A 16701-nucleotide genomic window follows, 5' to 3' on the forward strand; every position below is an offset into this window, starting at 1 on the left:
AGCCCACCGCCGTCAGGGTCTCTGCCTCGGCCTTCATCCTGGCCATCTCGTCATCCGCGTGTTTTCCGAAGAGGGTATCTCCGGAAAACGGGAGATTCGCCACACGTTGTTGTGCTTCTGGCTTAAGAGACGTCAACCGGAGCCAAGCATGGCGCCTCTGGTTAATCCCGCGGCAGTATCCGTGCGCAGACAGCAAGGAAATATCCGCCGCGGCGCTAATGGCCTGGTTAGAGACCAGCATCCCCTCCTGGACGCTCTCCATGAAGTCCTCTTTACGGTCTCGAGGAACGAGGTCCGCAAACTGCTCCATTGAGTCCCACAGTGCACGGTCGTATCGTCCCAACAAAGCCGAGTCACTGGCAGCCTTCATTGACGAGGAGGATGTACCACACGCTTTTCGCCCAGCAGAGTCGATCCAGCGGCTCTCCTTGTCCGGAGGCACCGTGGACGCAGGGGAGGTGGCATGAAGCTTCCGGGCCGCCGTCACAATGACCGAATCCGGCGCTGGGTCCTTTCTCAAGAAGGCTGGGTCCGAGTCCGGAGTTCTGTATTTCTTGAGGAGCCTGGAAGGCGCAGACTTCACAACCGCCGGCGTCAGGAAAAGCTGTTCAGCCGGCTCAAGGAGCCCCGGCACCAGAGGCAGTAGGGGGCGAGACAGGTGTTTCTTGTGTAACGTCTCAAAGATGACAGAAGTCGAAGGCGTAGGCGCTTCAACTTTGATCCCCAACTTCGCCGCTCCGAGCAGGAGAACCTCTTGGAATGTGCCAATATCGTCGATCGGGGACACCCTAGTCTCCGGCGAATCAGACAGCGTGGGCGAGTAAGAACGGGTCCCAGATGAGCGTGACCTGGACCGACGCCTCCTATGGCGATGCCTGGATCTCGATGAAGATCCGCGTCCACTCCTAGACTTGTCCCGTCTCCCCGAGCGAGACCTCGATCTCTTGGGCCTGGGACGGTCCGCCGGCCTCCCCGGTTCCGGAGTCCGAGGCTTCGGCTTCGACTTAGGAGTCTTCTTCGGCGGCGTCGGAAACTTGGGCATCGACACCGCCCGCGGTGGAACCGGGGGTGGGGGAGTCACTGGAAGCGGGGCCTGCGGAGCCGGTCGAGCAGGCAATGCAGGGGGGGTCGGAGCCTTCGGAGGCGGACCCCTTGGCAAAGGAGGCAGTGAAGGAGGTGCTGAAGGCTTCTTCGGGGTATATACCTCGGAATACGCCGTTCCCGGCGAGCCATCATCCTGTCCGGAATGTGGGGAGCCCCCCACAGTCCTGGGCCTGTCTTTTCGACCTCGACGCCGAAGATCGGTGCCCAGACGGCGAGCCTGGGTCCCTAGACGTCGAACGGCCCTTCGGCGTCGACCGCCTCTCACTCCTCGACGTCGAACGGTGTCGACGTCTCGACATCGACCCCGACCAGATGGACGAGCCACGGAATCTCGACGACGGGCGATGGTGCCTCGACGGCGACCTCGACCTCTTCGGACGTCTCGACGTCGACCTGGATCGTCGCGACGTCGACCTCTTGGAACGTTTCGACGTCGATCCCTTTGAATGTCTCGACGTCGACGTCTTCCGCGCCGGAGACTTCTTCCGTCTCGACGGCGGCCTCGACGACGAGGATCCCTCGACGACGATGTCCTCGACGGCGAACGGCGGTGTCGCCTCGACGGCGAGCGCCGACGCCGGGTCCTCCGATGTCGACCACTCGACGCCGACGGCGACGACGAGATCGACACCGGCTTCGACGGCGGCCGGAACACGTCCCTCGACGTCGACGGGCGACGTTTTCTCAACCCAGAGCCCTGGGGAGACCGGGAACTGGCCGTGGACCTTCCCCTCGACGTCGTGGTCAGCGCAACTGACCCAGACGGAGATCTTGGGCGCGGGCTGGACTTCCTGCCCCTGGGGAGCCCCCCAGAGGCCTCAGCATGGGCAGAAGGAGCCCCTCCTGACCCACCTCGTGCCTTCAATCTTCTTTCTTCAAGTCCCTGAAGTCTGATTTTACGCCTGTCCTTCAGGGTCCTTCCAGAGAAGCCTCTACAGATCACACACTCCTCAGGGATGTGGGAAGAGGGAAGGCAGATGATACAGACCTCATGGGGGTCTGACTTGGCCTTCTTCCTGGAGCACTCCGGGCATTTGTCAAATAATGCTGGCATTATGGACAATAAAAGAGTGCAGGAACCCAAGAAGAAAGTCACTAAAGTACTTTAAAAGCACCAAAAATCGAATTTAGTGTAAAAACACCAACAAAACCCTTGAAAGGGGAGAGCTCAATGCTCCAGGGTCCTGCTTGCAGGAGCCGGAAAAAAGAACTGAAACTAAGTTGGACCTGCTATGCATTCTGGGATACTGGGAGAAGGTTCTGGAAGGTTCCTTAAAGGCACAGTATCCTATTTAAGCCACATAATGGCAGCCTATGGGGCTTGTCTGTCCAGGTTCTTCTCTCTATCATTCCTGAGGGATTTTGCTGTTAAGCAAGGGAAATCTGTACAGGCTTTGCTGTTTTGTGGATTTTGTGGTGGAATTTCTAGTTGAAGTACTGGACAGTGTAGCCTTTTTGGCTGCATTATCTGTCTTTAAATTCTCTCTTAAGTGTCTATGCATTTCTGCATTTTTTGACACTGTAAGAGATTATTTTTGATTGCTCCGGGGTCCACGCATATGGGCGGGACTATTCACTAGATTATGACTATACACAGAGATCCCCTACTACAGAACGGTTTATATCCAACACGGTAACCTTCCAAGGAGCCCGAACTCAATGCCATCATTTTATGGTCCTTTCAGAAGCCAGGAGAAGACAACATGAAACTCGATTCTGAAAAGAAGAGGTCTGGAGCATAGCTTGTGAATCTACTGAACTCACATGGGAAGCAGATAGTTACAGCCCATTGCTAATGAGCAGCACTACAGTAATCCTCTGATATGAGCGAAAAGCTTCAGAAAAGATTGCCACAGAGAGGAAGGAAGGGGACACTCAAATACTTTATAAGATCAGCCAAATTGTAATCTAGCGATCAATGGGGTAATTATAGAGGTCACAACAGGATTCCCTCACACCCACACTGAACACATATCTTGGTAAAGATCTACATCTAAAGATCATCAAATTATTTTTACTCCTAGGATTTTCTAAAGAGTCACTTGTAATTCAATACATTTTACAAAGAAGTTGTAACGTTTAGGCCAGGGTGAAGAAGGAGGGTATGCAGCCAAGCACGAACGCAAATGACACGAATGGTTAGGGGACTACATCTCCCAGAAAACCTAAAGGCATTCTCTGTCTTCTATCTCTACTTACCTTTCTCTCCATCTATTTCCGATATAAGCACCTCCTTTCTTGTGGTCTGGTGCTTGTCACCTGTGATCCTAGGTGAAGTTGGCTGTGAGAAGTTGGCCTGATATGTGATGTCCATTATGCTAATGGGCACCCTGTATCAGTCCAAACAACCCTTATGGTGATGGTTGTAAAGTCAACCTTATAGACCAGCTATCCTAGTGGTAGCATGGACAAAGCAGTCTTAGGCGAATACTTCAGAGAGCATGTGAAGCCAATTGTTTTACCAACAATAATCCCTTGAATACCAAATGAAAGGACACCACACAAGGTATATATCAAATATATATGTATTTATTTATAACACAACGCCTCTGCACTCTTTATGAGGTCAGAGTTCGAGATACAGCACAAGTTAGCCAATAAGCATACTATAAGTTGCACAAATACAATTCTGCCCTAGGGGTTCACGAAACATATACTAAAGAAGTGGTATAATAGCCACTTCAGGAAAGGTGAATAGGCCTAGGGCCTTGGAAATCGGTGGAGCTACACTGAGTAACCGAAGGTTAGGAAGCAGGAGTCCCACAGGATGCGTGTGTAGTGTCTAAACACACACGCGGGTTCTCATAGACTTTCAATGGGAATGTAAAGTTTACAAAGTAGTTGATTTGGGACACTTCCGGGTGGACTACAGGAAAACAAAGTTAAATGCGGACACTTGGATAGTTATTACCCACGGGAGCATCGGAGTACTCGAGTTACCTCACCCAGGGAAGCCGGGTGCATAGGTGTTCTTTCGTGTCTGGTTTCGTCGTCGAATCCTATGGAGAGCTGCACAAAGATGCTACAGGCGACCAGGAGGAAAATGTCCGGGTGGATCCAAGGGTGGATCGGAGAAGTGAAGAACCTGAAAGCAGAGGGGACAGAGTCTGGGTCGCTAGCCAGTGATCAGGAAGGAACCAGGCGACGTCGAGATGCAATCAGGTGAAGAAGTGAAGCTTGTCTCTGCAGCCATGTGGACCAGGAGGCGTCGACGACGACCAGGAGCTAGATACGGACTGTCCCACGAAAGATCTCGCTGTTGGCGGTGTCGGCTTCCAGGTCGGAGTCAACAAGCCTTGGCAAGGGCAACCCAGGCAGGAAGGGAAGATCGGCTTCTTGTTCAGACCAGCAAGGTCTGTGGAGCTTCCCCTTTACAGGAAAGCAGGAGCAAGCCCAGAGCAACCAGGCAATCAGCGTTGATTCAAAAGAGTGTCTTCAGGAGGGCCACTAGCCAACGGGCTAGCAACCGCGAAGACGCGTCGAAGAGAAATGCAGGCACAGGCCCCACGCGGCACTTGTGGAGTGTGGAGGGCTGAGCTTTGGTGCACTTACTGCTCGGGGTTGGGGCTTCTCAACCCCCAATGCACAACTTCGAGGACGCCTCAGAAGCTGCACAGTTAGCAAAAAGCAGATACTGCAGGTTGTCCGGTCCCACATCTCTCGTGTCCGCCACGGGTCTCAACTTTGCTGTGGATGTGACTCGGAGTCAGAGAAGTCTGGAAGTCCAGAGGCTGCGTCGCTAAGTCTTGGGGTCCGGCAGGAGCGTCAACAAAGCAAACCGGCAAGTCACTGATGGTGCCTGTTTGCACAGGGTGGTCACTCCTTGACCACAAGGGAGATTCTTCAGTCTTCTAGTTGCAGTAGAATGTCGAAGGTCCAGAGTTTCGTTTCAGAGTTTCAGTTCAGGATAATCTAATGTCTCTAGACACAGCTCCTAGCTTTATACTAATCTAAGGGGCTGGATTACCTGCTAGGTCCCTCCTATGGGTGGAACCTGGGAAGGGGGTGGTTACACCCCTTTCCTTTTGTCCAGTTTCGCGCCAGAGCTGGGGCTCGAGTGCCCCAGCAACTGGTTTGAACCGGGCTATGCATGGAGCACCTTGTGTGCCCCAGGCAGTGTCTCATTTCTTTCAACCCACCCTGCCCCAATACACTATAGCCTGTCAGGGGAGGTGCTAGCACCTCCCAAGGCAGGAAACCTATTGTCCAGGCCTCCCCTGCCAGAGTTTCGTCCAGCAGCAGGAGGTCAGACTCGTTCGTGTCTGTGGCAGCAGCATCCATTTTGTGATGCGGAGGCTCTGTTTAACTTTAACCGGGTAAAGCTACAACTACATATCTTCTCCCTCTAGAAGGGTGGAATGCTACGGCGGGGGGGGGGGGGGGGTAGTATTCCAACGCGTAGGACACCTTACACAACATGTTTTGATAAAGCCAAACCAAGGTGAGCATTAACCGCGAGGATTATTATGCACTTAAGAGTATATGGTATGGCTATATCATAGAACAGCTATAAGGACATGGTTCCGAAAGCTGCAGACAGGCTCAGCTCATGCTAGAGCACCATCTCACATAAAACCAAGCCCTCTGCCTTCAGGATTGTCAAGGCCTGCCATAGGAGTGACTTATAGGTATATATGTGTCCATATGTAATGGTAGGTATAGGGATACTATACCTAAGCAAGGTATGATTACACGACCTTGCCCCAGCTGAGTGATCAGCCAGTTGTGTCAGTTTGGATGGCCAGCCAGGGGTGGCATAATACATGCTGCAGCCCCTGGTAGGCCTTGGATGCACCTATACCTATGGTACACTATTCAGGGGCTCACAAAAGTGACCCAATACCCAATTAGGTATGTACCTAAAGTACATGGTATGAATTTAGAGAGGGGACAGCTGGGCTGTGGGTCTGATTAGCAGGCCCACAGCCACACTTAAGTCGAACAAACCAGTGTATCAGAGCAAAAAGTGCGGGTGACCATAGGAAGCAGACCCTGCTCTCCTACATTGGCCTCGAGAAGAGACCCCGCCCCGACCTGCCAGAACTCATAGATCCCGGATCATTATCCAGACGGCGTTTTGCAGCTGCCTCGTTTTGATCTATTTTCACGCGTTATCGCTGGAGCGCGAACTCGTCTTTTAGTTTCCCCGCTATCACCCGCCGGCAAAGGCCGGGAACGAGGAAGTTCTGCTGTGCCTTGATCTCTAGGCGAGAACAGTTTAGAGTGTTTCTCGGACCGCCTTTCCTTGCGTTCGCGCTGGAGCGCGACCGCGATATCAGCGCCCCCTGAGGCTCCCGGCAGGATTAGTCATCCCTGCCTTAACGGCAAGCGCTGGAGTGCTCGCAAGAAGGCGAACTCTTCTAAGGATTTCCCTTGCTGTTCAGTCGCATACCCCTCTGGATTACCTTTTTGTTTTTTACATGGTTGGGCTGTTGAGGGGCTCTGATGATTTTCGGCATATCTTGGATGGTATCAGTTTGTTTTCAACCTTGTGCACCTTGAACCATAAAGTCCATCTCAGCCTGGAAAGAAATACTCAAGATACAAGACTACTATATCAGATAAGTACATTCCTACAGTGACTTCTGTATTCAGAAGGTTCTTTCTGCTGAGTTTTGCTGTGCCCTGGATTATTAGAGGAAAAGAACACTTTAATTTCTTTACTTTATTTTTACCTTTTGTGCCTTTTTGTTCTTAGGATGATTGTGGCAGACATTATGTAAGTGTAGACACACAATATCTATATCTATATCTATATATATCTATATATATATATCTATATCTATATCTATATCTATATATATATATATATATAGAGATATATAGATATATATATATATATATATATATATCTATACAGAGTAAGTGAGGCTAGGAAACTCATGTATGTTGTGTTGTGTCTCTCATACAGGGAACACAGGGCTTTCATAGGAGTGAAGCCTACAACGCCTGCATCCCACGCCATTGAGTGTTCCTGCTGCTACAGCTTTATTGTTTTGTTTATCCCTTTTTTCACTTCCCCTGCTGTGGTAAGATCTGTAGAGTGAGTTTATACCAGCTGGCAGGTGGTGCCGCAGAAAGGGAAGAGGTTAACTAGCATCCTCATCGCTCCTGCTGTACCCGGTGTTTCAAGGTTAGTCAACACTTCTCTGCTGTGACAGAAGTGGCAAACAAAAAAGTATACATGCATGAGATATTCTTTAACTAATAGTTTTCTGAGGGCACAAAGTAGCAGGTAAGCATATGTCAAAGATTCAAATAGAATTCAGGGATGCTTGCAGAACTAATTCTCAAACAGCTTAGAAGTACAATTTAGCAAAGGGGGTGTTGTTCATACACAAAAGTGCAAGTCTTGATTGCTTAAGGGCAACTCTGATAACTACAAAGAGAGGAATGTCTGTCTTGAAAAAACGCATTTGATGTAAATCACATCCTCCCTATTACATGTATTTTTAGTCTCAAGAGTATGTAAGTACTATTTGGTCAGAGCAACAAGGCTTGGAGAGGAAACTATAAGATAATGAGCCTGATTTACAAGACAAGCAGACTCAACTGTAAGCAACTGGGCTGGCCGAGGGCTATAATGTTAATCTGTACAAAAAGTACATATATTTTTTTAAGGATTTAGCATGCAGTTCACTGACCTTTCTATCAGAAATACAAGTGACATTGAGTGCATCTAAAATTGAGGACACATTTGTTAACTAAAGAAGCTCAATCCTGCTGTGTTCAAAATGATGGTAAACGTGCAGGTATGAAAAACTTTCTTTACAAGGGGGAAATGTATCAGCCTGTGTTTTAACAATTGGTATCTTGAAAACGCATGGTTTATTACTTTTTTACAATAGACCATCTCTGGAATCTGTTGAGCTTTACTGTTAGAGCACTCAATGATAAGCCTAGACAATTGTGGAAGATGCACAGTAGACAAAGTAAGGCAAACAATTTACAGCATTATGAATGGTAACGTTAGTGAAACAAAATCAAATGTCTGTGAAATGGACGAGCAAGGACAACCTTGGTTGGTCTTCTCTGACTTCTGCTAGAGCCTTTCTCAAATAGATTCTAGAAAGCAAGCCTGTGGAAGAACACAGAGTGATTGATACTGCAGAACTATAAAAACCCTTGAGGTGTCTGTTCAAAGTGGAACCAATATCCAAACTCTCCTGTAAGGGAAGGTCATATAGCACAAATCAGTCAGACACAGCAGGGGCTATTGCAGAGTAGCATTCCACAGTCTGGGCACTGGATGAAGTGCATGTGGGAGAAGGACAGTGAAAAAAGTGGCCATTAGAATGTGAGACGTTTTTGTGGGGTCTTGGGCTATGTTTACTGGGAAGTACTTTAAGTGGTTCTGCTATTTAGCACTGTTGTCGCCGGGTCCCCAATAAGTACTACTGAACTTCAATTGGATAAACCAAGTTACTCTTGGACCCAGCCGGGGTCCGTGCAGGTAACAATGGTAGGGCGGTGGGGCCGTGTAAGGGGGGATTTCGAGGGCCGATGCTGAGGGTAAATTAATTATTTATTTAATTTTCCCTCTGCATCATCCCTCGAAATCCCCCCCTTACATGGCCCCATCGCCCCATCATTGTTACCCGCACAGACCGCAGCTGCTTGGACCTACAGGTCTCCAGGGATGGTGAAGTTCAGCAATTATGGCTCACTTTAGACAGTGGTAGGAATCCAAAGTTCAGAGCAATAACATACAAATTAAATGTTCAGCCAGTGCTGAAACTTCAAATGAGAAACTGACAATTATTAATACATAACAGTTACCCAACAACAATATTGTACAGGCCATGGGATCCAAACCTGTCAAGTATTGTTAAAAGGATTTTGAGCTGTAGCTCAAAGATAGAAATTAACATTGACTGAAAGAGGCAGGCTCCAGTATAAGGACTGAGTGCTGAAAAACAAGTTTTGCTTCTCACTGCTGTGTCACAACTGAAGTGCATAAAAGAATTTTGAAATGCCTGTTTAAGAGCGTGGGTAAGTCAAGGTCCAAAATAGAACTACAACAATATTAGCAAATGTCACAAAGGAAAATTATATTCAATAAAAGGTGAAGAAAACCAAGTAAAGGGACTTGGGAGAGTCGACAGAGAGACTGGTATAGGTAGGTACCACAATCACTAGTGCAATCAGTCACAAAAGTAGATATTCCAAGAAAATACAATGGTAGAAATGCCCCAGTCAGGAGGATGTTTTAGTCCACAATTTCTAAAGCTGCTGAGAGATTCAACATGATTAGGATAGTAGAGAGGTGGTTGTAAAAAGGGATTATGATTACATTTGAGGCATGTAAGAAGGTAGCTGTAATGTGGACCAGTTTTGCAGAATTAGATTTTCTTGGGTTGCAAAGAACGATGGATTGTTGCTGGTGAAAAGTCTCCTTTCAAAGACGTTGAAGAAAAATTAGAGTGAGAAACAGAAAATAAGTTGAATAAGATTCCACTATTGAACTTGAGTTTGAATTAATTACTGAAACCAGATTACCTGCCCCTGAACCATAATTTAGCCCTGCTCATTTTCATGTGCACTACACTTTGCAAGCATGGAGCATATGTGCCAGGAAGACCTACCTAGAGAGAGTAAAGGTATATGGTGGATTATGAGCAGTGATCGAGGGAGGGAGAATGGACTAGGCCAAGTAAAGGACGGACTTCTTGAACAAATGATGCAGAGAAGTTGTTAAGATAACTTGGGGACAGTAGAGAGACGGCTGCAGGAAAGTCAAATAGGACATGTAGGGGTGAGAAATGTAGATGAAGAGGTCAGTCACTGGCAGTTGCTGGTGTTTTATTTAAGAAAAAGGTTGAAATGTATGGAGTCTTTAAAGAAAAGGACTTGCTAATAGATATGTGATATGAAGCAAGAAGGGACTCACCCATCAATATAATTATAGTAGAAAACTGGTAAGGGAGAGGAAAAGGGTGAGGAAGCAGCAATGTTTACTGCAGATCCAATGGAGGGAGGTGGATTCAATGTAGAGATCCTATGATGGCTGTATAACATGGTCTTGGAGTTGGAGGTTACGAGGTTTGAAGAGGGAAAGGCACAAAGAAGGGCATCTGGTTCCATGAAGAATGCTCTTAATTGGGAAGGTGGTTGCAGAGAGGGTGAAGGGAGAAGGGGTGCCTGAGGCAGGTAGATAATAAAGGAATATGAGAAATTGTAGTCTGTGCTTGGTGCAGGACAATGCGGTGTGTGTATTAATCTTACTTCACAGCTTTTTTTTCTGAATCTGGGAGAAGGGATGAATGTTGTATCGGTTGTGTGTAATGTCATTGGAGTTTTGGGATTAGAAGTCTAAAGCCCTGTCAGTGATGGAGGTGAGGAACTTTCTGAACAGTGTTCTAAGGCTGTTGACAAACTTCCAGCTGTTTTATTTGTTTTTACCTTCTTCTAGGGATTTAAGGATCTAAATCAGCATCTCAGAAGACAGATGAATAAAAATGTCCTTCAACATAATCATTCAACAGTGATTATGACTAAGATCGCCAAGACAAGTCTTTATGTTTGAATTAACTAGGCAAGAAATGTACAAAATATTTGAAGACCACACCTTTCCATGAAACATGTGGGTCAGTTTTCTTGTTTTGATCATGATCTTCTTGTGGAGTTCCATCCACTTGGATACCAGAGTCTTCTCTGCTCAGGGAATCATTAGCATCTTCTTCACTGGCATCAGACCAATCCTATGAACATTTAAATACAACATAAAGAACTTGGAATAGACATAAGAATTTGTGGTTAAACTATATCCCTATTTGCCACAATATTACATTAAGATATGAATATTACATTAAGATATGAAAAATCGGAAAAGAAAAGTAGAATACAGAACTTGGTGTACACATGACTGATATTTGGCATTTAGAAATAATGTCATAGGGAAATATTGTGCATCGTTTTGAAATAAAAATTGCCACACCACAGGTGTGGTACAAAAGGGGGTGGTGATGGACGGAGCATCTGAATCAATCAAACACTCACATCCAGTCAAAAGATCTGGGTTTAATCCATCACCGTTCTTTAGCCCACTCTGCCACCCCAGTTCAGACATGGCTATATGCAAATCAGTCTGACCCTGTGCCTCATGGGAACAGTCCAGCCCGAACTGCCAAGCCATGTCTTCCCTGGACCGGAAACAAGCTTACGAGGACCGGTTTCTGGCATTTCAGCCGTCTTCAGCCCGGCTTGCTTGAATCCAGTGGCAAAGTGAGCAAGGGACTCACGTCTGAGCATACCCTGCCACACTTATGGCGGCCAAAAGCGGTACGAAAGGGGGTACAAAAGGGGGTGGTCCATCGCCACCCCCTTCTTTACACCACAGGTGTGGCAGACACTAGGTATTGTACTATGCTGTTTTTGTGCCACAAAACAAGGCCACATCATCAAAATCATTAAATTAAGATAGGTCCAAGGTATGACAATGTTTTACTAGTCCACAGGACAGTGAGATTTTCCATGACTAGTGTGATAAAGCTTGTACTTTCTTGTACTGCGCTGCGTTCTGTTAAAAGGGTGCAAGATGAAAAGCTGTTAACCACTGGTAATACATAAATCAAATTTTCATTGCCCTATGGAATGTATTCACACAAACTGTATATAAGTGAAGTGGGCTCAAACATCACTTCTTCCGCCAGCTGTATTAAACATTACTTAAGTTACTTAAAATTCCATGTGATTTCTCGGTCAGCTCAACATTGTCCTAGTAAAATATTTTTTTCCTACATTTAACAACAGAAGCCCAGCATTGATAGTTTCTACAGATTCATATGCTTGGTATTAATTATCACTGGCATTCATGAAACTACCCCAACATTGTGATTTGTGTAAAGTTTCTGTGGCGCTTATACATCACCGGGTCCATCCACTCAGCAATCCGTCCTTTTGTGACCAGCTTCCCAACTGCTTGCAGAGCATGAGGCAAAAAGTCCTGATGTGTCTTATGTGTTTATCACTCACTTCCTTGGTATTAGAGGACTTAGAACAAGACCACCAAGTGGGATCCCTCTTTCTACACAAGTGGCAGACAGGAGATGCATTTCCATTGTCCTAAACTGAAGGGCCGGATTAGGGTGGTTCTCCTTTCAAGTGTCCTTTCCAGACTGTTCTCCAGACACAGCCTCTGTGTAGAGTGATACTTCACCCAATAGGGCCGTCCCCAACCAAGGACACCCACAAAAGAAGCACAAACATGTGGAACTTTCTGGAACTGGCTTTCATCAACCCAACGGAGGGAATTATAGGTTAATACAAAAGGCCAGCCCTCACCTAATGGCTATCTTACCTTGCACAACAGAGTCAACTGCTTCACCCCTCGCCCCTACCGTCCAGCAAATGTCAGTGTTCGGAAAAAGGGATAACAATTTATTCAACAGCTCCTGGCTCAGCAAAAGACCTAACTGAATAACTAAAGAAGGCTTGTTTCCACTCCCCTTTAATTCACTGTCTAGGTCTCCTGCCTCCTGCTTCAGGAATGTTAGCAATACACTCCACTTCTGTGGGGAAAAAAACCTCACCTCCATCTTGTTCAAACGAAGGCCAGGGGATTTCAAAATTGATCCCAGTGGCCTCCATTACTCTGTCTCACTCAGACACAAGATGCACGTGCCACATAGGCTACACACATCAACATGCATAAGACGCAACTTAGATTTTAGTGCAGAGAACTGGGTAGGTGCCTTGAAGCTGAACTTCAGCAGTGAAGCTGAACCTCAAGTAAGTGCACTAGTTGACCTCCACTCCAGTGCCCCAGAAAAAAAAATGTTTGACCACACCATGGATTCTTAAAATATGGTATGCTGCCATCACCGCTCTATGTACTAAACATATGACAGAGATAATATACTGCTATCTATAAAAGAAGGCACGCTTGGTGCGTACCTCCAGGTCACAGCACAAGTCCAGGACATACGTAGGTCAGCAAAAGACCTAGGCTTTTTGCAAAAACTAGATTAGCTTGAAGGCAGGACCAAAATTCAAGAGTCAGGAGACAACAAAAGATCAGCGTTACAAGCAGTCAGCTACTAAGGGCAGTGAGCCACATCTTTACACCATGCAGGGGTCATTACGGTACCAACACAGGGGGAAATAAATAGTGCAGCACAAGTAAAATAGTCTTGGCTGTTAGTTTGTGTAGTCAATAAAGAGATGCAAAATGTTCAAGTTAACATCAATTAGGATACGGTCCAAAGCTATATACTTGATGACAAAACATTTAGATCTCAAAAGTCCAATTTATTGCAGGGTCTACCAAAATACAGTGTCCTGTTAAATTTGTGCTTAGCACCCTAGAGAGGATTAGAAAGAAATTAGCTCTGTGTAGCCCAGCTGTGGATTGATGCATCCTGAAATAATCTGTAGGAAATAACCATGGATAGTGGCGAGTCATACCCTGTTTATGCCACTTTGTGATATCCCCATGTAGGAGGGATGGGTGGGTGGATATATGGATGCTGAGGCTGGGTTGTTTTACTAATTCTAAGACTTTATTTAGTTTCTCGTGCGAAAAGTATATGAATGACTGCAGTCGCACATTCCTGGGTTCACAATGAATATCATCCGTTCTGACGTACTTTGTCTTTTCCTCTTTTTGCAGGTCCTACCTCGAGGTTATCGCCGCTGGCATCCTCGAAGAAGGAAAGTGCTATAACTATCTACTCAAAAATACTAAGTTTGTTCAACCTTCACCAACACCCATGTGAAGAACTGTAACAAGAAAGGTAAGAACAAGGTAAGCGTGAGCTCTCCACCACCATGACCCAAGGAATCCTGTATGTGGGTTATGGTCCCTCAGGTAGGTCTTTCCTTTTGGTATAGGTTGGGTTTTCTTTATGACTTTGCTTTGGAAGATATTAAATCCACCACTTGTAAATCCAGAGAAAGGTGATGCTGCCACTGCCCATCTCGTGTGATTAAACGAGAGAGAGAAAAAAAAAAGTGCCGCCCATGCAGGGCCCCTATGCGCACACACAAAGACACTGGGTGCAAAGCTACCCCTGCTGCCTGTCAGAAAGTGCAAACAACGAAAATACAGTGTGGCAACCTTAAGGAACTCCTCCTTCAAAGGCCAGCGTTTTCTGCCCTCCCCTTCTTCCCCACTCTCACCTTACCCATGCTGAATCACTCACCGTAATACCACAACTAAGCTGTAGCCGACAAGTCCACATTCTTCGGCGGCGTTCAACACTCCTCAGACCAAGTCTCTCAAGTCTTTTCAGGGCTGTCAGCGTAGCTCGTTTGGGCTCCTGATTCACACTCTCCTCCGCTCACCGTACTCCCTGGCATCTCTGCCCTGCCTTGGTCCTTTGGGCTCTCCTTTCCTTGTGCGGTCCTCTCTCTTCTCCTCTGCGTTCTCCTGTTGCATGCCAGTCTCATCCCTCTTTCCCCTGTGTTTTACCATAGTAACCCTGCCCTTCTGCGAGGAAGGAGAAAAGTCCTTCTACAATTTCTGCGATTTGTGGTGGCTCCTCCACCCTTCCTGATGGTCCATTTTTTGTGTTTTCTTTCAGGTCTGTCAGTGAGATCAGAGACAGAAGGATCAGTCTCCGAGACACTCTAAAGGTAGGCAAAATGGGCAAGGAGAGGGGTGATTCTCCACATCTCTTCTCCCTTACGGTCTTACCAGGAAGAAACAAGTCTTGTGGATATCGTGAAAGAAAATCAGCATGCGTCTGCTCTTTCCCTTTCCAATGGTAGGTAAGGAACTGAAAAGGCTTCAAGGCCAAGCACCATCGCAGTATGTGATCATTGTTCCCTTTAATGCGGGCCATTCACTCAAGAGGAGCATGATCCATATAAAGCGAATATTCACGTCCCTCGAAATAATATCTGAGGGAGTCGATTGCCCATTTGATAGCCAAAGCTTCTTTTTCAACTACTGCATAGTTATTTTCCCGGGAAGAGAGTTTCCTGCTGATGTATATAATAGGTCATTCCTGTCCAGCCTCGTCGGTTTGTTATAAAACTGCGCCAAGACTTACGCCTGAGGTGTCGGTCTGCCGGATAAAGAGTTGAGAAAAATCAGGGTTCATAAGGACAGGTTCAGAGGTAAGGTAGTTTTCTAGAACTTGAATAGATTTACCAGCAGCAAGATGAACTTGTTGTTACACTCTAGTTTAATAATAAAAACAGCGGGCACAATGAGTAAAATGATAAATGCTTGGTCTTTTGCCGTACTTACTACACCAGGGTTACATGTCAGCCTGCTAGCCAAAAATCTCTTCACCGGGGTCTAGATGTTTCCTTGCAGGCCTGCAACAAGTGATAAATAAACAGAATGCTGCCCAAACATGCCCAGTGCGGTGAAAGACTAAACCGCATACCTGTCAAGGTGGTGCAAGTACGGTGGGGCATAACTTGTGACCAATTTATGTATGTAAAAAACATTTTTTACATTGATTTATCCAGTGTGTGTGGGTGTGCGTGCGTGTGCGTGGGTGTGTGTGGGTGTGTGTGTGTTTTCACTGTGTACATCACTACTAGGGATCATCACGTGTGTGCTTAGTAGATGTGTTAATGAGGCACACTTTGATGTGAACTTGCATTATTTGACACGGGTTATTAGCACGTCAAGGTGGCGTCCCATTTGGCACCAAGTTCCTTTAGGAATATCTTAATCCAAGCGAGATCTCAGTATGGGGTTGTGTGTGGTTTTAACTGGTTAATCCCTCATTATTTGTTGCAGGTAACTGCGAATTGCCTTGCCAAGTAGGTGTCTATGCTTATTTGAGCATGCAGAGTGTACGTAGTGTCCACACCCTGTCCCTTTAACCTAGGAGAGGAATCCGGGAGCTTGGTTCCTTGGTCCTGAAGACAGCCACTGGAAAGAGTGGCTTGAAACAAGTAGACCGTACAGAAACCTGGTTCATTACAACCATATTTATTCTTTAAATCTTCCCTTTTTAATCATACCGCTTTAAGGGAGGAATAAAATCATAGTGTTTCCATATCAGGCAGGTATTTTTAACCTTTCTAACACCAACCCCTTCAACTCCTATTCTCTCACCAGTGGGTATTTCCCACTAAAGTGCTCCTGTGTCTTTCACTGGCAGTAGCATACCCCATTCCTCAGCAAAACAGGAAGAACCCTAAGATGAAGCATGGCACCAAAGGGAAACCCTGGGGGGTGAGGGTTACACTAACAAAAGCAATGTGCCTTGTTGACCTTTGAGAGAATGTCCTTCCTTTCTGAGAAGTGCTCGCTTTTTTTCATGTTCCAGTATTCATGAGGACGGGCCCCTCTTGTTATTCCTCTGGTTTCCCTCTGTTTTTAAATACTCAGATGTTAGCTACACCTTTTAGTTGAGTTACACAGACACACATTACAAGGAGCGAATTTCTCCATTTTAATTTTGGAGAACAGAGCATTCTGGGTAAAAAATATGCTACACTTCACAGCAAGTGGTCTTAGCAGAGCGAGGTAATTTTGCCTCTATTGGTTGGGGTGTCCCCCTCCCTCTTGCCAGCCCAGAATGGAGGATAAATATGGCAGAGCTGCAGGAGTCCCTTGGACTGAGAACCACAGAAGAGTTACACAGAAGAACTGCACCTGCTCGACTCTCAGGGCTTCTTAAAGAAAGGCCC

General features: G+C 46.5%; 1 protein-coding gene across 1 annotated transcript in view; it reads right to left on the reverse strand.

Annotated features, from left to right (window-relative positions):
* Nucleotides 1–16701, reverse strand: part of TUBGCP5 (tubulin gamma complex component 5) — a 463823-nt gene that overhangs the window by 348424 nt on the left and 98698 nt on the right. Inside the window, exon 6 of the mRNA XM_078658229.1 lies at nt 10673–10805. Within this exon, the coding sequence (XP_078514355.1) occupies nt 10673–10805 (133 nt within the window). The remainder of the gene's footprint in view (nt 1–10672; nt 10806–16701) is intronic.

This window comes from Lissotriton helveticus, chromosome 8, assembly GCF_964261635.1.
Source record: "Lissotriton helveticus chromosome 8, aLisHel1.1, whole genome shotgun sequence".
In the NCBI taxonomy this organism is placed as follows: domain Eukaryota; kingdom Metazoa; phylum Chordata; class Amphibia; order Caudata; family Salamandridae; genus Lissotriton; species Lissotriton helveticus.